This window comes from Phasianus colchicus, chromosome 16 (genome assembly GCF_987193195.1).
Source record: "Phasianus colchicus chromosome 16, bPhaCol1.hap1.1, whole genome shotgun sequence".
In the NCBI taxonomy this organism is placed as follows: domain Eukaryota; kingdom Metazoa; phylum Chordata; class Aves; order Galliformes; family Phasianidae; genus Phasianus; species Phasianus colchicus.
Window position 1 is genome coordinate 13,710,562 of NC_143451.1, and position 27,464 is coordinate 13,738,025.

Here is a 27,464-nt window from a genome sequence, read left to right on the forward strand (position 1 = left end):
CCCCGCTTGGTTCCAGTGGGGTCCCACATAGCAGTGGATCCATCAGAGGTGTAACCCTTCTGGCTGCTCCCTGAGCCAGAGGGTCTCATCTCCTTTTAAGAAGGAAAATGGACGGCTTGATCCCCTCCTCTGTTCTTCTGTGACCTCACTCAGCTGAAAGTTCTGTGGGTCAAAAGCAGCATTTTCTTTGCCTGATGGATATCTCTGCATGCAGGACTTTTGAGCTGAATGGGAGGTACTGGGGGCCATGTGGCACGTTTCCAGGCTCGTTGGGATTTGGCCTTCACCTCCATCCAGCCAAGTGTGTCCCATCCTCCTTCAGTGCCACGTTTCTATTGTAAGCTGCCACATTTCTCACGTAGGGCTGCATGTTATGCCATGGCACTCCATAACTATCTCACTTCTTTTGCTTAATGCTTTCCAGTTCCTTGCCTTTTTTGAGCACTTGGAGCTGAATCTGGTCTGGAGACGTTGTGTCTGTAAAGGGAACCACAGCCCATGTTGTGCTGGGGAGGGAAATGGTTAAATGTCTCCATTTCAGCTTGAAGCAATGATTTTTTGGGTCTTCTTTGTTGTTGTTTCAGGGCACATCCAAGTTTCCAGGACAGCTGAAGGTGATGGAGATGGCACCTTAATTGAAAGGGGTCAGAGTGTTGCGTGGTTTTCCTGCATTAATATTCTGTGCATATTCTTTTTTAAACCCGAAGGCTCTGTCCAGTGTTCCTTGTTGGCCTTCAGACAGTGAACTCCTGGTAAAGGGCTTAAAAGGCAATATTAAAAGGGGAGAGAAAGAACTGAAAAGGGGATTACAAATCCAATAAAAATTGCTCTCAAGAGCAGACAGTATCTGCCGGACAGGAAATATATTTGAGTTTGTGACTAGCTGCAAAATACCTCAGCCACAGAAAGTCCTGAGCTGAGGGTAAAGCCTTTGGCTCCTTTAATCATCAAAGACAAGCAGAGGACACTCAGCTTGCAGAGGGATCAAGCCCAAAGGCACTTCATGCATACCGCAGTGCTCTGGCTGTGTGGGTGTTGGGGTGCTGATGGAGCAGCAGCCGCCAAGGAGGAATTTGTTGGTGCTTCCTAGTGGCTGACCTGTGCTGCTGGAAATGGACTGGAGCACCTCCCCTATGAGGACAGGCTGAGGGAGCTGGGCTTGTTCAGCCTGGAGAAAAGAAGGCTGCGGGGTGACCTCATTGCAGTCTTTGAATACCTAAAGGGAGCCTACAGACAGCAGGGGAATCAAATCTTTGAAAGGGCTGACAACTGCAGGACAAGGGGAAATGGTTTTAAGTTGAGGGAGGGGAGATTTAGGTTGGATGTCAGGGGGAAATTCTTTACTATGAGAGTGGTGAGGTGCTGGAACAGCTGCCCAGAGAGGCTGTGGATGCCCCCTCCCTGGAGGTGTTCAAGGCCAGACTGGATGGGCAGCCTGGTCTAGCATTAAATGTGGAGGTTGGTGGCCCTGCATGTGGCGGTGGGGTTGGAGATTCATGATCCTTGAGGTCCCTTCCAACCCTGGCCATTCTGCGATTCTGTGAAATGGATAGCTTGCTTTTGGAAGGTGAAGCCAGCCTGTTGCTTGGGGGGATGTGGTGTTCACATGGAGGTCTCTGTGAGCTGGGGTTTAAAAAGCTCTGAAAATGGGTCATACTGGGCTTTTCATCAGTGCTTGGGTGTAGCATTGGTCTCAGCGGTCCTCTGGAGCAAGGACAAGTCCAGAAGGTGTCAACAGCAAACGCTGCTTTTAACATCCATTGGTTTGTGTGAAATCAAACGTTTTCTGTCTCATTCATCCCATGCAGATTATCACACAGATAACTGAAGATTTATCATCAGCATTTGCTTATTATGGATCTGACCGTGTTACCTGGAGGGAAAACTGCACTTAATCCCATCACCAGGCAGTGGCTGTGACATCACAGTTCTGCCCACGCCTCATTCCCCGAGTGCTTTGTGTTCCAGGCTGAAAATGTTTAGTTTGGACCCACTCTTCCTATAGATGCTCTTTGTGCTGATGTCTTTCATCCGAGTAGCAGAGCGAGCGGGGCTGGGAAAGGCAGGATGCTGCTGCATCCCCCTCTCTGTGCACGGCGCATGAAGTGGAGTGTGTAGACTTTGTTGGAGTCTTTCTAAGAGCATCTGCCTCCAGTTGGGGTAATTACCACTCTCAAGTCGTAGTAGTGAGTATCTCATTGATAGAATATGAAAGTGAGCAAAATGTCAGTTCAGCACTGTGCGGAGGCCTCACTGACACACAGCCTGCTTCTGAAATCGCTGGCGTTTTTTTTTTTTTTTTTCCCAGTTAATTGCCTTTTTAATCATGGTGAAATTGCTTCTATTTGCATGAATATTCCAACAGCGGGATCGGTTTGCTCTTGTCACAAATACTCACTACATATCGCATTCAGTTTTGCTTAATGTGCCTCATTTTAGACGATCAAACTTCTTTTTTTCCTCCTGGTTTCCTCTCTGAGCGCGAGAAGAGCGAATGTTCCTTTATCTCTTTCAGGAAATATTCTCCCCATGCCCCTTACCTGCTGCCAACCGCACTGCGGGCTCCTCCAAAATTAGAAAACAAAATTATCTCCAAACAAAAGCCCAGACGAGCTGTCCTAATAATGAAAGAGGCCACGAACCCATGCACAACTGCCTGGGCTCAGCCTTGGGCACCTGCAGGGGAACCCATGGGCTGTGCCCATCATAGCATGCCTGACTCAGAGCAAGGGCCAGTGTGATGGCCATGGCTCGTTAGCAAAAGGAGGACCTGCATTCCCTGGGAGGTGCTGGAAGGAGCATCCCATGAGCCAGGCCCATGCACTGGTGTGTTGATACGGCTCGGTGCTCGGTGTTCGTAGCTCTCACCCGTCCGCTTCCAAGGTGTTCAAGCAGTTGGGAACAGGCCAGACAATCAGTCATCTCCAACTGTCAAGTTTTAAGCAGAAAACATTGATTTTAATGGTAGTTTCTACATAAAAATTAATGGCACCATAAAATCTTAATTTGGAGTTTGAGAACAAATAATGCAACAGTAAAAGGCAACATCCCGGAGTAATCTGGAAATAAATTAGGCTTGCGGAATCCAGCTCTGCCCACTGAGATGCCTTTAATGGATCTTCCCCACAGCAGCTGGTTTACATCACACCCTCAGAGCTGCACTGCTGCCTTCCTGGCATGGTGGTACAGTAGTGGTATGATAGTGGTACATCCCCTGCTGCTTCCCAGCCCCAGAGAGGGGCAGTGAACAGCAAATACATCAAGTATGGCCCTGGGGTTGGTTCAAAGGAAGGCTTTGAGGTCTGAGCACGCAAACAGGAAAAACAGTCCTGCGAGAAGCAGGGATGGAGAGTCTAAAATTAGCCCTTCAGATTGGCAATTGGCAAATGGCGAATCCCCGTGGATGCTCTGTGCTGGCAGCTGGGTGCTGGGGTGGGGGTGGGGGGAACCTGGGGTGTGTTCCTGATATCTGGTCTCATGTGTCAGAATAGAACTGGGGGCTGGGATGTGGGGCTGGGATGCTGGAGACTTCTGAAATGTAAAAAAATGTGCTGGTTCTTACTTAATTACAGTCATGGCAGTTGCTATGTTGAAATGCGGCTTTAAAAGCCTTTGTGAGTAATTAGTGTCAAAAATATAAGATCTACAAAGCCATAAACTCACAGCTTGGTAATATTACCAAGTACTAATTAAAAAAAGAAAAAAGAAAAATCTCTCTTTCATGATAAGATTTCCAGCATAGCGGAAGATAAAAACGATGCAATTTGCAGATGATGGGGGGGAAAGAGGAAACCTGAGGGAAGGATTGAGGAGAGAAGAAAGTCGATATCAACGAGGCTGCAGATCCCTGGCTGATTTGGTAATGGTAAGGGCAAAGGAAGTGAAATATTGGAGACTGAAGACAGAAATATAGCCTGGGAGCATCGTGTGCTGCAAAACAGAGATCAGGTTGAAGGTAGGCATTATGGGCAAAAGGGATAAAAGCACTGCTGTGTTTGGACTAACTAGGCTGGCACAGCTCTCGGGAGCAGCTAAGTGTTTCTGACTGTCAGAAATGGAGATGTTGCATGCAGATCTGCAGGTGTGCTGTGGCATCTCACAATACCTCTGCTGTATTCCTCCTGTCTGCTGCAGACCCCTCCCTGGACCAGAGGTACAGAGCAGACCCAGCCCAGCAGAGGGAAGCGGGGCTCACGCAGCAGCTCAGAGCATTTGGTTATGCTGAGATGAGGTGTTTATCCTTTGGAAAAGAGATTAAGAAGAGACCTCATTAAGGTATAAAGAAAGCCCTGCTGGGAATAAAAGATCAAGGCTATTTGGGTTATTGTCAAATACATGTGTCAAGGGCATAAAGCTCCTCTGAAGAAGGACCTGGATTCTACAAAGCATAAACTGAGGTGCTTTTTTAACAGCGCTTAATAATGCAATTATAATAACAGCTTGTGCTTTCTCATGCCTTCCAATTTAAGATCTGAAAACACTTCACAAACATGAATTAAGCTTTCCAGGATGGTTGTGAGGTACAGAAACTATTACTCTATTTTACAAACTGAAAAATGGCAGAGCAGCGTGCTCACAAAGCAGTGCAGCTCGGGTGGGAGGAATATGTCTTTATTTTAATCAAGTTGAGCATCGCCTCTGGGCTTTGCCTGTTAACTGGGTGCAGAAGCTGTCTGCTGATTTACTCTGCATAGTTCTTCATGCCATACCTCTCTGCTTTCTGATACCTTTACCTGTGTGGAAACGGTGAGGCATTTAGTGGCTAATGGAGAGAAGTACAGAGACGTGGATGGCAAAAACAGAGCGATGGAAGGTCTGCACAGCTGTGCTGCCCTATGAGCAGAAGCTCTGTAGCGTGGCTGGCTCACAATGCTGAGCCCCTCTGCCCCTCATCACTGGTGGCTTTACTGTCCTCAGAGTCACCAGCATTGCAGTGTGTGCCAGCAGCATCACAGTTTGGGGGGCAGAGAGGGTTTTAGGCTGTTGCCCAAGGAGGTTGTGGGTGCCACGTCCCTGGATGCATCCAAGGCCAGGCTGGATGTGGCTCTGGGCAGCCTGGTCTGGTGGTTGGCGAACATGCACATAGCACAGGGGTTGAAACTAGATTATTATTGTGGTCCTTTTCAACCCAGGCCATTCTATGATTTGTGCCCAACGTGGCTTGGTAATAACAAGTGCCATTCAGCTGTTGAGGGAGGTGCCTTCATCGCTGTGGCTGAAGAGCAGGGCAACCACAATCCTGTCTTTTAAAGTGTTTCTCTAAGTTCCTACTCTCATTTCTAACTTACCAGAAGTGTCTGCAGCTGGGTGGCTGTTTGGGACCCAGAGCTGTTCTGCTGTGACTGTGGCAGCACTGCAGGTTGAGCTGCAGATGGTTGCACATCACAGAGTGCTTAGAGTCGGGAGCTGAGTGCTGCTCTTTTCACCTTGACTGTGCTCTTGTCAAGGGACCATTAGTATGGACAGCACGGGAAATGAAGCTGTCCTGCCCTTAACAAGCTGCCCGCAGCTGACCCCAAAGTCATTATTTTGTTTCCTGAATCTTTTAAACTAAGTGGTATTTTGACTAAGGTGGTTCCATACAAATGCGTTAGGATCATGCCTGAGCTGAGCACATCCAACCAGTGCTGGCTAACTCACTTGGGTTTCTTTCAGATGCTGCATTTTCTTGTTTCTCTTCTCACTCTACTTCTCTCTGCGGGACAAGAATACAGGCCAGCTTACTTCAGCAGGCATTCCATGCACAAAGCTTAGGTTGAGTCTATTTTGACTTCATGAAGATGAGCAGGATCCAGGCAGAAGTCTGCAGAAGAAAGCTGTGCTTAGGAGATGTTTGCATCCATGGGACGTGTTGCCTGCTGTATCTGCTTCTGTAGCTTGAGTTCATCCTCCAGCAGCAGCTCTGAGACCACATACAGGAGTGTTTCCACAGGCTGCAGAAAGAAATAATTTGTGGTTTCTTCTTCATCATCCAGCGGAGCGAATGCCCCTGGGGTGTTAATGGCATCATTCTGCAGGCTGCTTTGCAGGAATTCCTCTGTAGAAAAATTATCATCTTCCTCATTGTTAGTCATGCCAAAATGTTGGGGCAGCCTTTGGCTGTGCAGTTGGTCACAGTGTGGGGCTGTGCCTGCAGCACCAGCAGCTTACAAAGATTAAAAAATAACCATTGGCAGTCGTGAAATCGGTGCGGCCATGAAATCAAAGCCTCAAATGCCATCAGGGCTTTGTATGTCTGGTGGAGGGAAAAGCTGCATGAACAACAGAGTGGTTGTGCTCCCAGTGCTGCTCCGGTCCCATCGGTGACACTGATGGGAGAAATCAGATTGCCACCTTCCTCTGGTGTGTACACAGAGGGGTACTGAGCATGTCAATATGCCATGGAAAGCAGGGAGGGTGTGAAGTGCTTCAGGCTTTGGGCTAAGTATTTCTAGAGAGTTTGCTAGGAACAAAAATTTAATTGAAATCAATGGTGGTGTATCTGCTGCTTAATGGCAAAGCAATACGGCGTGGCAGTTGTGTACAGCCTGTTCTCACCTGCTGGTGCTAAGCAGACGAGCTGCTGTGAGCTGACCCTGCTGAGAGGTGTGTGTGTGCATTACATCCTCCAGCACGGAGGCGGATCCCACAGCTGAGCCTACAGTCCATCAGAACAGCCATAGGAGCGGTGCATGCAGAAGGAAATAAGGGATATTCATCTCCCAGGCAGAGAATGCACTTTGGTGGAAGATGGGGTTGAATTTTGTGGCAGATCCTTGCACTGCCGGCAGCACCTCTGCGGTGTCTGGGCTGAGCAGGAGCCAGCTGCTTGTCAGCCACACACTTATCTCACTCAGGATCTTGGCTGTTTGAGTGATGGCTCTGCTCATCTTTAACGTAGATGTAGTGCTGGTTGTCAACATGCTGTTGAGAGTGAGTTGTGGGCATCTCACAGACTCCCTCAGTTTGATATTACTGCTGTATTAGAAGCAAAAAAAAAAAAAAAAAAAAAAAGAGGATAAAAATTTATAGCAACCCTAGCAAGCAAATCCTTGTGAGAAGGAACAGTTGTCCACTGCAGTCTGGTTGTTATCAGTGTGAGCTTAATGCTGTTGGGTTTCTCCTGGGGCCAGCCAGCAGTGGAGGCAATGGATGGTGGCCAGTTGGGTTAGATGAGTCCTGGTGTCAGAGCCTGTGCCATCCTAGTGCTGTCTCTGCATGATGCCATGAGTTATAGGGGAGGTGAAGAGTGACAGCAGAGGTGAAGTGACACAACAGTGCTTTGAAGAATGCTTCTGTGTGAAGAGATGATAGAACTAGGCTGGTAGTCAGACGGTGTGCTGAGTGCTTCTGCACAGCAAGTCTGTGCTTGGCTGAGTGCAGTTGGTCAGCGTTTGGCCCTGCGGATGTATGGAAAATGTTAGAGCGTCTGAGTTAGCTTCCAGTGCAACTGATGCTTTCAGGACATCTGTTCATTCAGCTGAGCCAAATTCTGGTAAGATGGACATCACAGTTGCCACCAGTTTGGGCAGCTCTTGAAAAATTGTCCACAGTTTGGTTTTTCCCTTCTGTAATGCATGCTGGCAAGCCGTGACGGAGGAGGTGCGTGAGACCAGGCTGAACTAAATTCTCAATTAATTGATGAGTTGATTTGCTCTCCCGTCTCATTCCAGCCATTGAGATTTTGCAGATCCCGCAGCCGAATGAGGGGTCGTTGCAGTGATGGTGAGGGATAAGCCAGGACACTGTGCTGCCGTTGTTAGTATTCAACCAGAGTCGTGCAAGATCAGAACTCTAATCTCTTGTTCGCACAATTCAACTGTCGTAGGGTATCAGCAGAGCAAGGTGACCTCGAAAGCAGAGTCCACCTAGGAAGCTCAGCAGCTCTGAAAACAGAGACCAGTGGTGTTGCTTGGCAGGGCTGGTTGTCAGCACGCTTGTCCTGCAGCGGGGCATCCATGTGTGGGAGGTCCAGTGAGTCCATGAGTCTTTAGGAAGGAAGGAGGGGGGAAGCTCTGACTTTTTGCAATAGAAGTAGAATCCGCCTGCACCCTCTGATGGAGCAGCAGCTCTTTCCTTATGACTGGGAGCAACTTTTTAGCATCTCCCCTCGCAGCATGGTTGCCGTTGTTCTTAGTCTTCTCCCTCTGAAATGCCCTCACTGCTGTGTTCCTGGCTTTCCCAGGGAGAAATTGCCCATATTTCTCCCCACTCCTAACAGGAGTGTCAGCATCCACATGATTTCTCACGACTCCCAGACTGCCTTCTGCAGGGAACCTGCCTGCACCAAAGTCCCTGGCACAGTTTGAGCTGCAGCTTTGTCTGATCCTTTTAAGAGTTGGGAATGGCTGTTTTGATGTCTGATATCTATGAACATAAAAGGCTCCTTTACCTCTAACTGTGCATTGGGCAGGGCAATGCCTGTCTCTCCTAATCAAAAATGTAATCAAAGATCTCACTTCTCGTAAAAAATGTATTAAAAAGAAGAAACGATGCAGCGGATTTCTATTGGCATCACTGCTGGCTTGCTCTGGTTTCTACTTCTGTGCCGTTCCCTCCTGCCTCCCACAAAAGAACCCCTGCCTTCACTTTCCCCACGTCTTGAGGGATTTAATTGCAAAATGTCAAGCTTTGAAAACAACAGAAAAAAAAAATCATTGTGTTTGAGTCAAGCGAAATATTGATTGTCCTTGAGTTCCTGCACCGCGGCTATCGGCGGTGTTTTGTCAGTGCAAGGAGTGAGCAGAGAGATCGCAGCAAGGAAATATTCCAAGTGGAAGGAAAAGGAGCTGAGCTGGGAAAAGAGCTGTGCCCCATCCCTCCTGCTCCCACAGCTGCTTCTCAGTAAGTGGCCTGTTGACCCGATGTTAACGTTTCCAGTTTACAGTAAGCAGCATTTCCCTTAAACAAGATACTGATAAAGTGAAGCGAGGGAATAGAGGGGGCGGAGAGCAGATTTGCAAAACATGCTGGAGTAAGAAAGTCGAAACATACCGTGTGTGTCTCGGGAGTGGGAACATGCCTCAGTGTGTGAATAAATATATAATGTACAGACATATGCTCTCTCTTCTCAAAAACGGAGGTTTTTGAGTAGTCCCAGACTGTGCTGCTCTCAGCAGCGCGAGAGGAAGCGTGCTGGCATGGAGGCTGTTGGAGGTGGTTGGTGGAGGGCTGGGGGAGCAGTGGTTCAGACGGAGCATCCTCACAGCCCCACTGTGTGAGTGGTTGCAGATGGGGTCGAGCGTTGCTTGGGCCGATGAGTGGAGAGCAAAAAGTCTGGAGAGACACAGCGCGGTTGGGTTTGTTCATCTCACAGGCAAGGGCTGATACGTAGCTAATGGAGATCAGATTTTGGTGCAAATTCAGATGAGAAGAAAGGCCAAGGGGAGAGGAATCAGACAAATGTTAGCACAAAGTTATTTGTTAAATGGATTTTGTATTGTTTTCCATGAAGCCTGCACAGAGCTGTTGTCCTCTTTTTAATTCCTCTCCTAGCATTTGTTCCCTTTTTCACTGCCTCCACAATTCTCCCATTCAAGCTGAAAAAGCCACCTCCAAAAGACCGGTGTAACATTGGCAGGAATTATTAGCAGCAGTGATTTCAATATTCAAATGGACATAATATTTAGCAATATACTGGGAGTTGTATAAATAGAGTATGAATGCCTGGTAATGAATCATATCAATAATTTTCACATACAGACTGTGCCTTACATTTCTCAAAGGGCTTTACAAATACCAATTGATTCTCACAGCATGCCTGCTTGGTGGAGGAGCTGTTATTAGTTCTAGCAGATATTGAGATGCAGAGAAATTATGCTACGTGTGTAGTTCATGCAGGGTCCCCAGGTGGGGATAAAGTGGGAAGCTCCAAACTCCCAGCCTTAGCGCTGGGCTGGCAGCTCTGTATGATTTCTCTGGTGAAGTTGGAAGCAGTGCTCCTTACGGATGTGGCGTGGGGAAGATGGTCTTTGGCAAAGTGTGTGGCTGAAGAGAGGTGGGTAAAGGAAGGAGAAACACAGCGAATGGCAGAACTGGTCTTGGATGAGCTTAAAGCACAGGACTGTGATCAGCAGTAGCACCTACGTCCCATTCAGGTGAGAGCTTTTTTGCTTTCCATGCAGGAAAGCAGCAGCTAATGCAGGCTCACTCCTGATAGTGAAGCGTGTCTGGGATCAGCTGGCTTTTAACTTTCATGCACCTCAGTCAAGGATGGGAATATCTGAAGAGTGCCTGAAATAGTGGAACAGTCCCTTTTCTACCATAGCCTCTTACTCAGCATTCACCACATTACCCATCTCTGTTTTACTATTGCCCTTCTTAATTCTGCAGTAAATTGTTCCAGCCTTTAACGTCTCTCCCTGTGACCCAGGGATGCAGTCAGTGATGGAGATCTTCTTAGAGCAAAGAGGCAGGTTGCACGGCACATGCCTCAAACAAAGGAAGCCTAATTTATCTTTCACCTTCGTTTTGTACTGAATTCACTAAGGCTGACTCACTGCTCAGAAGGGGACGTGCTCTCAACTTGTATAAAAACATGACATATTTCTAGCCTTTTTTTTTTCTTAAACACATTTTATTTTGACATATAACTTGCTATTTTGAATGACACTGTACACCAGGAAGTTGTCTTTAAGCTGGCCACAGTGGCACTTGGCTTTTTATTCTGAAAGGTTACATCATTTCAGTACCCATCAGCGTGTTAAGGGTCCTTCAAACTGGCAAGGCAGCATGCACTGCGCTGCGCTCGTCTGTACTGAGTTTCTTCTGCTGTAGTATTGCTCAGTGACCCAAATTGCACAGAGCTTCCCAGTCCCTCCCAGTTGACCCACTCTTTTTCTGTATCAGTTACCAGCTGTTGGGCTGAAACTCTCAGTTCTGTCCCCCCCACTTTGCTGCTTTCCTCCCCAAACCTCTCTGGAAGTTGGAGGTCGAGAGTGGAGGCTTCATCCAAACCCTCCTGAAGCTGAAAGGCATGGAAGGGATGGGGAACCCTAATTGCTGAGCCCAAGGCCCAGTTCACCAAACCCTTCCGCTCTTCTTGAAGGGAAGATTTGGCACCTTGGGCCCGTGGCCTTTGGAAGGAGCACGAGCATGTCTCACTGTGTACACACATAGCTGAGTGTTAACTGTCAGGCTTTAAGGACTGTTCCCACCAGCTCACAGAGCAACTTGATTGATTTGTTTTCCAGGTGAGACTTGGCCACATTTATTCTTTTAAATCTATTGGTTCCTTCTTCCTTACCGACTTACAATTCAACGTGGACTTTTACCTTCCACTGCCCAGCTTCTAAGATACTTTAATATTCCTTTGTTATGATCATTATCCTAAGATTTTTGGTAGTCATTCTAGATTGCTTTTGCAGCCTACTTCTCCACGTAGGCTGTGCTCTTCCAGCCAGATTACTTTATGTTCCTCTGGATTCTTCCTCAGGTATTTTGTTGCATGAACTGAGTCGAGAATGTTTAAGGAATAGATTTATGGGTTTTTTTCTTCTTAAGAAAAAGAAAGAAAAAGGAAAACATAGCAACAACAGCATGGCAACAGCAGCTGCTGCACAAAAGAAAAATAGGCAAACAGACTTCCGAAACATATATTCACTGTTAAGCTATTTTTACTGGTTGGTGAGTATGTGGGAGTATTATAACAGAATAAGTGAGAAAATAGCTTACAAATAATTCATAAGAAACTTCAGATGAGAACATATCTTAATGACTTTAGCTAGCCCTCATGCTGTATGAATCTCCACATGCACAAATGTAAAGGTCACCTCTGATCTATGCTATTTATGTATTGTAAATTTGTTCATAAGGATGTATATAAAATTCTATTAAGGTTAAATATTCAGGCACTGAGAAGCAGAGAGTTGTGCATCCCTGCATAGCAGCTTAAGGGCAAATCCATCTCATGAGCACGCAGGCAGGAGCGTCCAACACTCGTGCTTGTATTGCATTGGTCAGAGCTCAGATGCGGGTGGTGGTGTGTGTGGTCTGAAAAGTGACAATTAGAGATGGAATAGCATGAAATAGCATGAAAAAATGGTTAGCTTCACCATCCCCTCCCCAGCGTGTCCCACAGACGCCTATGGGGAGTCTTTAATTAAATTAAAAATAACTCATCAAGAATCTGGGAAAAGCGGACTCGAAGCTGCTGAATTCTTCACAGTTGCAGCCCAGTCCTTGTGCTGTGTGAGCCCATTTTTCTGCTCAGATGTGCTCCATGGGAGACTGAAGGCAAACACAGCCTCTTAAGTCTCCCCCCACGATCCTGATGCTTTTCTTGGCACCGAGAGAAACACAGCTCAGATCTCTGCAGCCAAAGCTAGATTCATTTGCTTTCAGAAACAACACAAATCTGTTTTCCTCCTTAAATAAAGTCATTTGCAGGGTCCTGTTGTGGGAACAACATGTCAGCTCGTCCTGAATGGAGCAGTCATTGGGATGAATGGGTTGGTTGTTGGGCTGCTGCAGCCCTCTGCACCCTGAAGTGCCCCACTGCCGCCTCCATTGTGGGCATCCCCTCTCCGCACCCTTCTGTGCTCTGTGTGATCTATTTATTGCAGACCAGTATTCATCCCACATCTTCCACGTTTCCTCCCAGCCCTGTGGCTTGAGGACACTGCTTGCAGCAGAGCAGGAGGCACCCCAAAGCTGAGTCCTTTCCACAGTGCTGCTTTGCCTTGCAAATGTAGGAAACCCGTTTCTTCTCATCTCCAAGGCTGTGCTAGTGCTTATCTGCCCTTCAGAGATGTGACAGGGAATGCCTGGGTAAAGTTTCTAATTGTCCTTGTTGTAGACTTGCTCGTTCAGTGAGCCTGGTGTGTAACTCGGTGGAGTGCTTCAGAGCACATGAGGAAGGAGGGAGCAGCAGCCGAGATGCCTGGGTGCCCTCAGAGGCTCTTTTCAGATGAAGCTAAAAACCAGCAAGTGGCATGTGATGCTTAGAAGCACTTTGTAAGGTTCTTTCTGGTTTTAAATGACTTCATTTAAATATCTTTGTCTGTGAAACCACCAAGGAAACTCATCCCCTTGTTTTTCCATCTGTAGCTTTTGCTTTTTACTCAAGGTGAAAGTGTCTGATGTACATTTAAGCCTGCACAAACCCCTGTAAGTTGAATAGTAAGATAGAGGCTGGTTGCACAAGACAGAGGTCAGTGATCTGGAAAAAACCCAGCAGCTTGGCTGGGACATGCTCACTATTTCATAGAATCATAGAATCATAGGCCTGGGTTGAAAAGGACCACAGTGACCATCTAGTTCCAACCCCCTGCTATGTGCAGGGTCACCAACCAGCAGACCAGGCTGCCCAGAGCCACATCCAGCCTGGCCTTGAATGCCTGCAGGGATGGGGCATCCACAGCCTCCTTGGGCAACCCGTTCCAATTGCTGACATCTTTTCCTGTGGCTTTCCATAACACCCAAATACTACCAGCACTGTTCCTCTGCTGGGGTTAGAGCACAGGCAGCCTGTGTTTGAGGCACTTGAGGAGACACTTACTCACTCTTTTGCTGTTTTATTTGTGTTTTTTATTTGTGAGAACATTCTCGAGAGCATTGTTAGGTGTATCACAGCAGGAACACCTCTGGGCGTGCTGGGGAGTGCGCGAAAGCAGGTTTGGAGAGCTTTTATTTTCACACCGTGTTGCAGTTCTGTAGTGATAAATGTTTTCTGGAGTATAAACCTGCAGGTTCTCCCCTTGCAGGTCTCGCTTCTTGGAGTGGAAAAAGGGTTTTACGTGTCACGGTTTTGCTTGCAGTAGGGCTGTGCCACGCCAGGGGTAACAGGGCTGATGGGCTGCACTGTGAGCAGCACTGAGTGGGAACTGCTGTTGGTCTGAGCTGGTGCCACTGGGTAGCTAGGATTACTGTGGCAGAGAGAAAAAGTAATGATATGGCATAGAAGAAAAGGAAAGAGAAATTGATCTTTTAAGGAATTCCTGCTCTGGCAGTTGACCGAGGCAAGCCTGAATTGGAATTTTTCAGCATGTATTCTGGGCTGTCTGCTGGTAATTCCCATGTCTGTCAGCAGTAGTGTGGACAGCTGGGAAAGCAGCATTTGGAATGCCCCAAGAACAGCAACGATTCAGGGCAGCCTCTTGGACTTTACAGGTGTGGGGGGAGAAATGCTGTGCTCACACTCACTGTGTGCTGCAGCCTGGCTCTGCCTCTGCCTCTGCCTGCTGGGGGAAGCAGCCCGTGCAGCCTCGTGCCTTGCATTGCACGCCCTGTGTAATGTACCCCGCTCCTGTGTTCCTTCTAGCCATGGAGCATCCTGCAGGGTGAGCGAACATCAGATGGCCTCATAACCACAGACAGCCCCATTATTTCCAACGGGCCTCAGCCAATGTGTTCAGATTTGATTAAGGACTTTTTGAAAGATAAGAAGCATTTAGAGCCTGGGGTTGGCTTCAGCGTTAGTTATTTACATCGGGGTGAGGGGAGATAAGATCTTTTATTAGTGTCACTGTTTAAATATTTTGTCTCTCTTTTCCAATATTGTGGCAAGAAGGAGCCATATGTGTTCCTAGAAAGAGAGTCTTGTACAGCCGTTCATCAGGAGAAAATCTATTAATGTATTAACATTCAGAATAATGAGCGAAAACAGCATGCGCTGGAGAGAGTAACACAGAGCTTTAGTCTGTGGCTTTCTAATGTTTGGAAAACGTTGTATTTCTCCATCTTTCCAAAGCTGAAACTTTGCCAGAATAAGTTCTCTTCTGCTGTTAATTTTAGAAAGGTTAAATGCATTTACAAAAGCAAACATAAGCATGGAGTGACAGAAACCAGGAGGGTGCGTGGAGCAGCAGGCTCCCCGTCTGCAGAGGTCACTGCAGGAGCTGCTCTGGCAGGAGGCATGCAGGCATGTCCTTTCCTTCCTCAGCACTGCACAGAGTGGGGGACGTGTGTGCAGAAGAGCTGAAGCCCAAAGGGCTGTGTCACCTTTGCAGTCCAACTCCTCACTGCCACCCGCCTACAGAAGGCAGTGGGCTGTGTGTGTGTGTGTGTGTGTGTGTGTGTGTGTGTGTGTGTGTGTGTTTTTGCAGCTCACTGTTGGGCTTTAGGCAGGATTGACGAAAGGCTTGGCACAGGGAAAGGGCAAATTTTAAAGAGCTTGAGTGTGGGAGAGATTGCTGGTTGAGCAGCTTGGTTGCCTCGAGGTCATTGCTAATTAGTTGCATCTTGCCTAAAGAAGTGAACATTACATTTTAATGCTGCTATGAAAACCAATCGTGCCGTCTTCCCTTTGCATCCCATGCTACTGCCAGCTTTGCTGTGGCATCTGGAGCAAGCTGCACAAGGGAAGGGAAGAAAGCCCTCTTAAAGGAGATGGAGGGATGCTGAAGTGCTAGCGGAGCTCAGATGAGAGGCTGGAGCATGACAGCTGTTACTGGCTCATGCAAAAAGCCTGCCAGCAAAAATGCATCAATTTGTGTGATATCCGGGTGTCTTGTCTTCTGTTTTCATAATTGCATACATGGTGTCTGCATAAATCTCTTCCCCCCTGCACCTCCAGCGAGAGGAGCTGCCTGGTGGATGGCAGCCCGTCAGCAGGCGAGCATCAGCAGGAAGAGACATCAGTCAGATGTGTGTCATGCAGAGGGCCGGGGCCCGAGGCACATTCCTCTGAGGCTGCTCGAACATGGTGCTCTCACTAACTAGGAAACCTCTCCTTTTCCCCATGGGAAGAGCAGTGTGCTCATCCAGACATGAGAACCAGCAGCGCTGTCTTGCCATGTTCTTCAGGAGTTTAGTGCCAAATGACAGCACAGTCGGCTGCAGCAGAAGCTTTCAGCAAATGCATCATAGCCCAAAGGTCTGAGCGTCCCCTCAAGGGACACAGTGGAATTTCTTTCCCTTTCTCACTGAGTACTGAAATCTTCCTTCACTCTTCAGCTGTAACCTCTGTATCTTCAGCTGTGGACTTCCTCCCTATGGTGGGATCGGTGCTGTCTGCTTGAGAGAGGACTCCAGGTTTCTCATTACAACCCCACTGAAAGCAAAATATACTCAGCCTGCACAGCCCAGCTGAGTGCTGTCCTTTCTGTCTCACACATTGTCTTCTCCTGCCCATGGACCACCAGTTGGGTTGGGCCACTCCACCAGTGCAGCCACTGGTACCATCAGCTCCATGCACTCAGAAGTCACAAATTTGAGATAGAAGTGGTGACATTTTTGAAGTAAGTTCCCCTCAGTGGGTTTCTGAAGGTTAAAGCTCAGTCTTGAAGACACAGGAGAAAGTGTTGTATGTTCAGACAGAACCAACTTTCCTTGTCTACTTTCTGGGTACTGACAGCCCTCGTCCACTTGACAGCAGTGCTGATGACAGTGATTCCAAATGAAGAAAAACGAAAGACTTGCGAGCCAGCAGAAAGCAAGAGAATTGAAAGCATCTTGCTCGACTCGACTAAGATTGTGAAATCTGGTTATTGGTGTTGCAGCAGCAACTTACATTCTTTTCAAAACTGACGCTTGAATTCCACTTTGGCAAGTCATAATTATAAGTGACTCACATAGTCCGATAGGAAAGAGCAATTACTGACCAGTTCCTGCTCCCAGCTGAGCCGTGTTCAGTCCCTGTGGTGCTGACTGTAACGCCGTGTTGGCTCCATGCATGGGTGACTAATGCCTGCCACCAGTTTCCTTGGTGCAGGGTTTCATCCCTGCATTTTAGCCCTGGGTGCCAGACTATGACAAACAAGAACTAGAAGAGGATAATGAATAAACATGCTCAGATCTTCAGCTGCAATCTGCCATCAGGTCCATCTGTTTCTCCTTCCCCCATAAGCTTTGAAAACTCAATGAGCCCAGAATGGGCATGCTCCATATACTGTCCCATCCTACAGCCACAGATCTGCAGTCTAATTGTCTGGTTGACAGCAAGTTTGTCACTTATGGTCTCTTGAACTTTTACTGGTCGTAGGATCTTCATGTTCTACAGCCTTCCATCCACCCTGCTTGTGAGAAGACTTCCAAAAGGATGTGAAGAGATGAGGATGGATCACACACCAATGCTTGCTGTATTGCAAGCTCTGCCTGTTGGCGAGTGGTGGTGTGCTCTGGGGAGCAGATGCCTGTCTCCCAGGCAACAGACAAGAAGTTGCCATCAAAATTCACTGTGCTTCCAGCTGTTCTTTGTCAGTGCAAGATTTTGCAAACTTTGCTGCTGGTGTTTTTGTATGGATCTCATGCTCACAGCTGCAGTTTACAAGAAGTGGAATCTCTCCCCACTTTGGGAACTAGGCCATCTTGATTGAAGCCCACATGGATGGTTTTACTCCATTTCTCTCACAGGTGCTTCCTTCTCATGTTGCAGAAAGCCCATATTCTCAGTTCTCTGCTTCGCCGTTGCTTCCAGCTCTCCTCTCAGCAAGGGAGATGGACAAGAACATGAATTAGTGAGATGAGTTCCCCTTCTGAAACATGGATTCTTGTGGATGGGGCTCATTTGCCAGTCCCTGGTTTCTCCCTCAAGTTTTTTTCTCCTGACTCTCCTGGGAGAGAGTTTTAGGGCACAGTTTGAGCTGCACCTCCTTTTCCCTTTGCACCAAGGTGCTGTGCTCATAGGGCCAGGCACAGACCAGGAGTGGCCTCTGGATGGCAGGACTGCAGCACGGGGCTGTGATCTGGATGGGAAAAGTTTGAATAACACCCAGTCCCTAGCATTGCAGGCTACAACTGCAGAGTCATTTCAGGGAAAGTAGCAGGAGATTTTTCTCTTCCTAATTTATGTCTATCTTGCATATGGCTTCTGTGGAGTCGCTAATGTTACAGCCAGATGGGTTGGCATTTTACTAGACAGAACACATGGGCTAGATGTTGTTAATGCTTGTTAGCTACTCACTCTGCAGCTTGACCAGTCCAATGTGGTCACCTCGCAGATGGCTGGAAGCTGCAGCCTGGGTGCCAGAGCACTCCAGCTCCATGGCACTCAACTGTGACAGCAGTTGTGATAACATGCATTTGGCTGCTTCTTCTGAAGGTCAGAGATGCTCTTACCTGTGCCCGGGGATCAGCGCATCTTCCCCTACATAAAAGAAAGACACCAATGTATAAAGATCCTGAGCCTTTTAATGAGGTGTTGGCTTTACAGGCTTAATGTCATCGTCTGATTTTTTCTAAGATGGCATTAGAAAAGTTCTGTAAGCCCTCATCTACGTTCCTTTGTGGTTGATGCTTATGAACACCCTGCATGTGGCTGTGAATGGTATCTAGCAGTCCTGACACCTTTAGGATCTCGAGCTCTGACATACCCTATGTCTGTATTAGCAGACATCCCATGCAATTTTCTTTTCTCTGTGATGTGAACAGTCATCTGTGATTTACTCTCACCAGTCACATATTCAGCCAAGCCATTTCTAGGTATCACCTCAGCAAATCTCTGCAGGGTGAACCTGCCTGATAACTGGTGTGGCAATGCCCATCAGAACCTGAGGCTGCAGGAGCAGACACTATTGCAGAATCATTTCTGCTCCCCCATTCCCTCTCTGACAGTACTGAGGTTCAATTCACAATGGTGGGAGGCTGAGTGCATCCTACAGATGAGGCAGGGAGTTCCGGTTTCAATACTCGTCCTTTAAAACTCTCAAAGCACTTTTGGAAAATGCAGGGGTATTAATCCACACTGAGCTGCAGTTCTTCAAACCTATGATTTAAATTGGATATATTTGTCTCTGTCTGTCCTGAACTGTTTGAGTAACATTAATGCACCCTGATAATAGCTGTCACATTTTACCCCTGGGGGTTGCTCCTCCATGATAGGTGAAATCATAGCAGTTCAAAGGCCCGTCTTTCAGGATGAAAAGCTCCATAGGAATACTCAGATATAAAATAGTAATAGTATGAATCAAAAAAAAAAAAAGCGCTTCCCTTATTTTAAAGTCTTTGATCTTGTTTTTATGGCATCGCATTTGACAGTCTAAAGGGCATTAACCCATAGGAGAAACCACGGAGCGCCGTCCCCCAGGATGAACAGCAGCAGCTCTTCCCTACTGGGAGCAGGGCAGGGGCTCAGCACACGGCTCAGTTTAACACCAGCTGCAGAGGAGATGTAGGGAGCTGCAGGGAGAGGCTCCCACTCCGCAGGGCTCCCAGCTCCATGGTTCTTTGGAGCAGAGTTGGCGCAACAGCCCAGAGCCCATCGCTGCTGCCGCCGATGCACGCGGTGCCTGGGTTGTGTGTCTGATTAAGATGGAAGTGTATGAGCTGACCTCCTGTGCTGAGAAGACATTGTGGGGTTGTGGTTCATCTCAGCGTTGAATAATAAGAAAGAGAAAGGAAATGTTTGCAATAAATCTCAGCACGCGCAGGGCTGTTTCTCGCTTATCCCACCCCAGCTTTCAATTTTCTTCTTGGCATTGCCAGGTGCTTGCTTTCCTTTGCTCAGCAGCTAAAAGCAGCTTTTTCATTACATTTCCTGGAAGGCCCTTTACAGGCATCCATCCGTCCCTGCCTCATAAATTCACTTTATCCAGCGAGATGGTGGCACGGAGGTCGGAGGTCTTTGCAAGAAGCAGTTATTAAAAGGAAGTGCTCTTCCTCTTTTGGGTTCCAAAGAGGATGCTGGAGGGGGAAAACTTTATAGCAAATGAGGAATGGTCATTTGTAAAAGGTGGATGGCCGGGTTGATGCAGAGCTGAGCATCCTGCCACAGCTGCATTGGGAAGGCAACCTGTAAGGCCAGCAGAAACCTGCCTGCTGCCCCAGGAAAGGAAGAAGGAAATCAGGAAACAGTTTGCTAAGTAACCTCATAAATATTTCAAGGCGTAAGCACATCTTGTGGTATAGTTTGTTGTTTGTTTTTTGTTGTTGTTGTTGTTGTTTTTAATATTTCTCTAATTTTAAATGAACAGCCTCTAATTAAAGTGATTTAGTGGCTACCTGGGGACCTGGTATTTGAGCAGTGCGTGATACTTAGGAAAGATTGATAGGCGAGGCGTAATTCAGTTGGGGGATTTTGATAATGATATCATCACCCGAGAGAGCCAAGTTTGAGCAGTTACACAGATCCCAAGGCCTCATGTTTGCATTGCTATAACTTCAGCAGGCACTTTCCACATGGGTGTGCACACACACGCATACACACACTTTCTCTTTGTTTTTCTGCCCATTGCACACCGCAGAGCAAGCACTAATCCTGCATAGGCAACGATGCCTATTATATTGGTCTGCATTAGAAAGTAGTGTTTTCCACCTTGCTGCTGATAGCCTAAAAGCAAACGCTGGACATCCGTCAGCAGCAGGAATTGATGCTGGTATTTGCTGGGCGCTGCAGTTCTTTGGCTGGCTGCTCCATGGGCTCCCCAGCACCAGCCCAAAGTGACCCACTGGGCTTTGTCAGCGTGTCCATGTATCACTTCTGCTTCTGCAGCATCTCCTTGCCTGGCAGACCTGAGGAGCTCGGTGGCTGTGCTTGGGCAAGGCGGCCTTTGACATTTAGAAAAATCTCAGTATCCAGAGCAAGAGCCAGAAACAAAAAGATTTTCTTGTTTAAAGGTCAGAGCAGGCAGCTTCTTAAAAGATATTTTCGAGTGTGTTTGTTGGGCTGTGATAGGGTTTACACGCAGGTTAACGTGAGCTGTGGTGGGTGGCAAGGAGCGTCGGGACCACGAGTGTGCCCATGCACTTAATGGCAGAGGCTGCAGCACACATGGCCATGGCATCACTGAGATTTCCAGGGATGACTGCTTGGTGCAGCAGGGCCTCGTGCTGATGGAGGGGCAGTTTTGAAGTAGAGTCCTGTGTGAAGAGGAGGTTCGGAGGGAGTGGAGCTGCACAAGGTCTCGATGTGGTGGGGAGGTGTGTGTAGCCCATGTGGGAGCAGGTGGCACAGCAGGCTTCAAGGAAGGACAGGGAGTGCCAGAGGCCAAGAGGAATGGCCTGAAACTGGGGCAGCGAGGGGAGATTGTGGCAATGGCATGGTCCATGGAGAAGCTCTGTGTGAACTTGAAGCTGGGCTGAGTCTTCCCTTGGCACGCACGAGGCTGTTTCCCTTGTGTATTCAGAACAGTTGTGCACAGGGACACAGCATAGAAAGTGATTTATGGAAGGAGCATAACAGATGAGATAGAGCCTCCACAATACATGCGCTGGGTAAATGTCACCGGGCAATGATTCACTTGCTCATTTTGACCCCTAATACATCTCAAATGTGAAAAGTAACATCTGCTGTAGAGCGTGGCTGAGCAGCATCTGCAAAGCAAAGGCTCATGGCTGTGCCAAGGGGCAGAAAGTCCCTCTGGCAGCCCTCCCAAAATCTTGGATTTAGTCCTCCCTGACTCTGAGAAGGTGTTGAAAGTGGGGTTGCCGTGCTGAGCTGTGCCTGGCACAATGCTCCACCAGCACTGTTGTCAGCTCAGCAAAACCCATTTGGGAACTCCACCTCCAGCACTCAAATGTGCATCTTTGAAGATAGAGGAGCTCATGTCATGCATGGATACCTCTGAAAGCAGTTGTGTTTCCTCGGTGTGGAAATCAGAGGTAGGATCTGCACATTGTGCTGCAGTGTGAGGTTGCAATGAATGTTAAAGCCCTCTTCTCCACTTTTCCATGTTCCTGCTCCATGTTTTTTCATGATACCACATCCCTATGTGAGCTTTCTCTTTTGGGCATGCAAACAGTCTCTTTTCAATCTCCTCCAGAGTCCAAATGCCTACAGAGCATTGGGTCTTATGCTCAACTGGTGTTTCACAAGAAGGATCCTTCAGGTGCCTTCATGGCAGTTTATAGTTGATGACATTTCTGGAGCCAGAGTAGGGACATTCATTGTTTTTCCTAGCTACTAAAATGTGTTATAGAGCAGAGGAAAAGATATACATTAAATGATAAAAATAGGTCTCTCTGGTTCTGAGCGTGCTTCTGAACCAGGTTAGCTTGTAAATGACCGAATGGAACTGTTCAGCTTTTGACATGGCTGCCTCTCAACTGGTAGAACAAGGGGAGAAGCGAATGCTGGGACTTGGCTTTTAGGGGGTGTTTCTGTGCAATAGCAGCATGAGGGCAAAGATCTGTTTTAGGGAAACCAGTGTGGACAGAAGCCCTGTGCACATCAAGTCTAAGCTATGGCCCTTGAGGGAGCCTCCTCCATCCATGCACTGCTAGGTGCCCTGCCAGCTGCAGGAGTGCCTGCTGCCCCTCAGGAGAGAAGGATTTGCTTTTCTACCACACTGGTGGTTATTCAAGAGACTTTTATATGTATATCTAAACCATACAGCCTTGAATAATTTACCAATTTCCAGGGTTAAAGGGAAGACGTATGATGTTTCCTTCTGGCAGGCAGAGGCTGATCTTGATTCTCCCAGAAAAACACTTGTACTAACAGCTCCTTTCTCCGAGCAGAGCCAGGAGCAGCTATTGCAAGTTGATGTCACCATGTGGTAAATAGACCTGTCTTCTTCTTGTTCTACAATGTAATGAAATCTGCCCCTGATCTGATTGCTCTATAAAGAACTGCAGTCTGTGAAGAGAAATCTGATGTCACCCTTCAGATCTATGGCAAGAGTTGCATCCCCTACCGGCAGAACCAAGTGAGCACAGGGCAGACTGATTTCCATTGCTTTTCTAGAAGAGGTCCCAGTAGGCCTTAAATCAGGCTGAGCTGGCAATGGAGCTTAGCAAAAGCTGGAGTCTCCCTTTTGCAAGTATTTGAGATCTGAATAAAACATAACGTAGACCAGAATCTTGGTAGTTTAGTGAGGCAGGCAGATTTTTTTCCTCATGAATTAGACAAAAACAATGCAGGTCCATGTGCTGAGTACCTGTGAGATGTCGCTCTCACAGTGCTTCAGCTTCCTGGGCTGTGTGCATCTTTAGGTCAGTGCTGCCCTTAGCTGGAGTGCTCTGCTGGGTGGGGAAGGTGTGCTGATGGTCCCCAAAGTGCTTGTGTCTACTTCTCCTCTGAATGGGGATGATGGGTTACTCTCCAGCTTGGCTCTCCCTTTGACCTTGTGTATTTGGTACACCTCTAAAAGCTTTTTCTTTCATTTTCCATTAAAAGCAACAGCACACAGCTCTGGGTGCGTCTGTATCTATTTATCTATCTGTGTTGATAGCGTTGGGCCTGGAGCAGTCAGAGCTGGGCTTGTGTGTGGTGTGGTTTCTCTTATCTGCTTCTCATTTGTTCACGTTCCTCAGCTGAGCATTTCCTACCTAGGTGGGCTTGGGAGGCCTTGGGCTGCACCTGGACTTTGAATTCCAAGGATGCCTCACAAGGGTGAATGGTGATGGCATAACACAGACGTGCCACTGTGGGTGGTGGTGGCAGCAGTTGTGGCCCCACATATGCTTTGAGGGATGAGATGTAGGTTTTTTCAATTTAAAAAATCATGCAAATTGAGAGAGGGGAGTCCTGGCAGTGTGCTGTGATGAGAGAGAGGGACAGAAGGGCCCTTCCAGCTTCGTACTGCTGCAGGTTTCGACTTTGTGTCTTCCATGAATGAAGTTTTTACACCCGGGGCCACAGGTGTTGATCCAAAACAGCATGAAACACCTGCAGCAATCACTGAGCACAGCATCTCCTCCAGTGTCCTATCCCCACTGTTCCCACACCTCAATGCATCTCTTTCCTTGCCCCAACTCCTCACTCACTTCCCCACCCGCTGCTGCCCCAGGTAGGGTGCAGGCACTGCAGAGAATCCTTGTGAACTAATGGGAACATGTTGCTCTTATTGCCTATAAGCACTTTATTTCTAAAGCACATGCTTCATGGATACTCCTGCTGCAAGTCTGCTTATATATCCCAGTCTGTTCAATGTTATGAACAAATGAGCAAAGAGGAAAAAGCAATAAAAACAGATAATAAGAACAGTAGCAATGATAGCCATTTTAAAACACTCCCAGGAAAAAAAAAAAAGAAAAGAAAAGAAAAAAAAAAGTTTCTAAATTTTAAACGCACTGTGAGATTGAATGAACTGAACTGCAAGTGCATCCATCCTCAAAGTCAGCATGTAAACATCTCCCGGCAGAGAAGGAATTGCCTTTTTTCCAAGTGGCTGCCTTCTCGCCTTGTTCTTTTTACTGGAGAGATCATAAGGAACCTGGATGAGACGTCTGTTTTTCCGATGCTTTTGGATTTTTGGATGCTTTTTGTGTTGTCTTTTTCCCTTGTATTTGGGAGTGCCACTGGGGGAAACCAGTGCCAAGAGGATTGCCCAGGAGGAAGCAGTTCCATTGAGCGCAGTGGGGAGGAACAGAAAGCACGTATTTGCTCATGAAACTTTCTCTGATCATTATTCTTCTGCCTCTGCTGGAGGAGGAAACTTTGGTGATGAAGAATAGTGGAGAGAAACGACCATTAATCTCATTAAAAAAAAAAAAGAAATTATTCAAATGGAGCCTTCACTTGTGACACCAGCGAGCTCAAAGTAAGAGGGGAATTTAAAACATTTATGTTAGTCTGTTTCCGAGACCATAAAACACAGGCAAATGGTCTGGTGCTGGATGCTGAATTTCTTAAGGAACCTGCTTTAATTAATTAAACTAGTAAACCAATTAATGGATTTGCTTGTAAATTCTTAGAAAATTCATTTTGTGCCCAAAGAGTGCTTTAAATCTGTGAGGGAGGCAGTGTGTGTATTTCCTGCATAGATTGGATTCCCATTTTAGTGAAGCCCATTCGTTGTTGACTTTGGAGATGCAAGCAATGCGTTCCTCATGCTGGGACCTTCCTCCTGCTGCTTCTGCCTGTGCCCATGGGGCATCTTCAGCCTCTCATCCTGCCTCTGGTTCTCCATGGGCTGCAGGTGTACATGCTTTGCATGTCCTGGCCAGCTGGGTTGAGCCCCTTGAGTGTGATGCAGCAGCAGCCCGTGGGCCGTGCAGCCCACAGCTGGGTGCTGCAGTAGGGTAAGGCACCCAGCACCTCTTGGAGCTGCTGAATAACAACCAAGTTTAAGTGAAGGAGGTTTGTACAAAAGCTAATTTACTTTTCTGCACCAAAACCTTGTTTAGATTCTCTCCCTGGCTCAGGGTTGACAAGGGCATCCTTGGTACCTGGTGCTCTTCGCAATCAGAACTGACAAATACATGAAAAGTTCATAATCAAATCTGTCCAGGCTGCTGAAAACATGAAATCAGAAACAAGCAGTTCCCTGAGGCTCTGGGCGATTATCGCTTCCTTTCTCCCCTGGCAGGTAAAGCCATGTTTCCTCTCCACGTGGCTCTGGTTTGGCATTCCGTTTTTGGGTGCTGCTGCGTGGTGAGGGAGAGCAGAGCTGCAGAGCAATTAGGAGTGGCAGAGTTTTGAAGAGGGAAATGGCAGGGGGAAAGAATTAGCATTTGCACTGTGATGTTTTTTGCTGTTTATTAATAAACAAGCAGCTTTCGTGCCCCAAGAGGCAGGAGAGGCTTTGAGCTCTCCTTACTTCCCTTGCTTTTTTTTTCCCCGCTTGCTCGTTTTGTTGCAGGAGGTTTGTAATGTCTTCCCACATGTTGAGTTTTCTCATTTTCATCTGAGCATCTCTGGAATAATTCCTCTGGAGCTGGTGGCTGTGAGCTGCTGGGCTGATTTCATCCCCCAGAAGCACTGGGGGGCTGCAGGATGGATAGCTGCCATGGGGGTTGTGTCAGCCGGGAGCAGGTCTGCTTCCTCTTCCAGATGCGTAGGGCTTCAGGAAGGCTGTTTGCATGGAGAGAGAGCTCCTGGGTGTAGCTGCTGCCCCCTGAGCCCTGGGTGCTGATTGCAGTGACACTACAGTGGTCACCCCAGCTTGGCAGCACCCATGCAGTTTCCATGGCCATCAGACCACTCTTCTCCCCACTGTGCTGCTTGCTATCATGAGAAGTGAACACAGGGGGTCCTGCTTGGGGACTTTGGAAGCACAAAACTTAATAACAGCCCAATTAAAGTGTGCACCGAGCACCTGCTCTGCAGCAGATATTTCCTTGATTATAGGCAGATCCACACTGAAGGAGGCTTCAGAGCGACCGTGCTGACTCTCCCCTGTGTCACAGGAGGTGAATTAAACCCTTGGTGTATTAATGGGCCTTTTCTGCTTTCCCTTCAGGCCTCCAGCTCCTCTGGTGGAAAAATGCAACTTCTGGAAAATGAATTCTCACGGACCATCCGGGAGCTCATCGAGCTGCACCTGCTGCACCAGGACAGCATCCCTGCCTTCCTCAGCGCCCTCACGCTGGAGCTGTTCAGCCGCCAGACCATCGCATAGCACACAGACCTGCCAGCCAGGCATGGAGCACCCCAGGGCAGGGCACTGCTTCACCCACAGTGTTCACCAGGTAGTGAGGACGAACTCTCCCCTCCCACCCTTCAATCTTGGCATTGGGTTGCTTCTGTTTTGAAGGAAGCTCCTTATTGTCTCTTCTTTGACACTGTTACCCAAATCCCACTGTTTTCTTTGAAAAACATTAAATCCCTCCTGGCTGAGGGCTGTACCCCGGGGCTTTCCTGTGCAAAGGTGGAAAATGAGTCTTGCATTCTCCACCTTTGAATTGTGAGAGGCATACATCACTCCCCAGACCACCTCAGCACTTCTCTGGGAATTGCTGGTTTGAGGAGCCACACCTTTACCCAAAAGCTTTCCTTCCCCAGATCCAGGCCCTGCAGAGACAGGTGTGGGCTTTGAGGGTGGCGGGTTCCTTCTGGATACTACCTGCTCTTACATACAGTTCATCACTCAGTGGGGTTGGAATTATTTCCAAAATATTCAGTTGCCCAAATTGGCCCCTAAGGTACCAGCCCCAGCATTGCTGAGCAGACATGAGTAAGAATAAATGGACTTTTGAAGATCCTACAAGTGTGTTTGACACCTCAGTGTCTGTGGTGCACTCAGATGTCAGCCCTATGGTATTTGTTCCTTACTGGGGTGACTCTTGGCTTCTTGGTTATCTCAGGAATGTGGGAGGTAGCAGGGAACCCATTGGGGTGCTGTTGCTGCTGCTGGCTCTCACCTTGCTGGGGATGTCTTTCCTCCTGCAAACTTTTCTTTCCTGGGTGGAAGATGGGGCACTCCTGAATGCTAACATTTTGTGTTGCAATGGACATACCTCTTCTGTCCTAAGAATAAAGTGTCACTTCCCAAACTGGATGCATGACTCCTTTATTGGGGAGGTACACCGTGCTTCCCCCACGCTCTGCCACGTATGAAGTGCAGTAATGAATCACACCTCAGTGGTTCAACACTGGTACTGCTTTGAGAAGGAAGGACAACATCACCTCAGTTTTGCCAGGCAAGTCTCATTCGTGCTGTAAACAAGATTGGTTTGTTATGAACTTCTGTGTATATTGATTCCCTCTTGATATCAGCAGGAACACATTTCCTAAGCTTGGAGAGAACATAGCAGTAAGCAGGCCAGCTTCGATGCTTACGGTGAGTGCAGGATTGGGCATTCGTGCTGGAGTCACTCTGGGACCTGTCTATGTGTCTCCACGCACAGCTGCCAGAGATGCAGGTGAGACAGCCATGTGCTATGGGGAGGCTGCAGACCCCCCTGCCCCCATCCTCCTCTCCGTGGGATTTGCAGGGAAGTGCTGC

At 47.8% G+C, this 27,464-nt stretch overlaps 1 protein-coding gene across 6 annotated transcripts in view; it reads left to right on the plus strand.

The window, feature by feature from the left end:
• Positions 1-27,423, plus strand: part of MAD1L1 (mitotic arrest deficient 1 like 1) — a 322,269-nt gene extending 294,846 nt beyond the window's left edge. Inside the window, exons 18-19 of one of the 6 annotated variants that reach the window (XR_016471691.1) lie at positions 585-2,186; positions 4,135-4,222. Coding sequence is in view for 4 of the 6 variants with exons in the window: in XM_031606691.2 (XP_031462551.1) it covers positions 25,980-26,138 (159 nt within the window). In the remaining 2 variants the exon portion in view is untranslated. The other 5 variants (XR_016471690.1, XM_090151563.1, XM_090151564.1 and 2 more) reach the window with 5 other exon arrangements.
• The last annotated feature ends 41 nt before the right edge of the window (positions 27,424-27,464 follow it).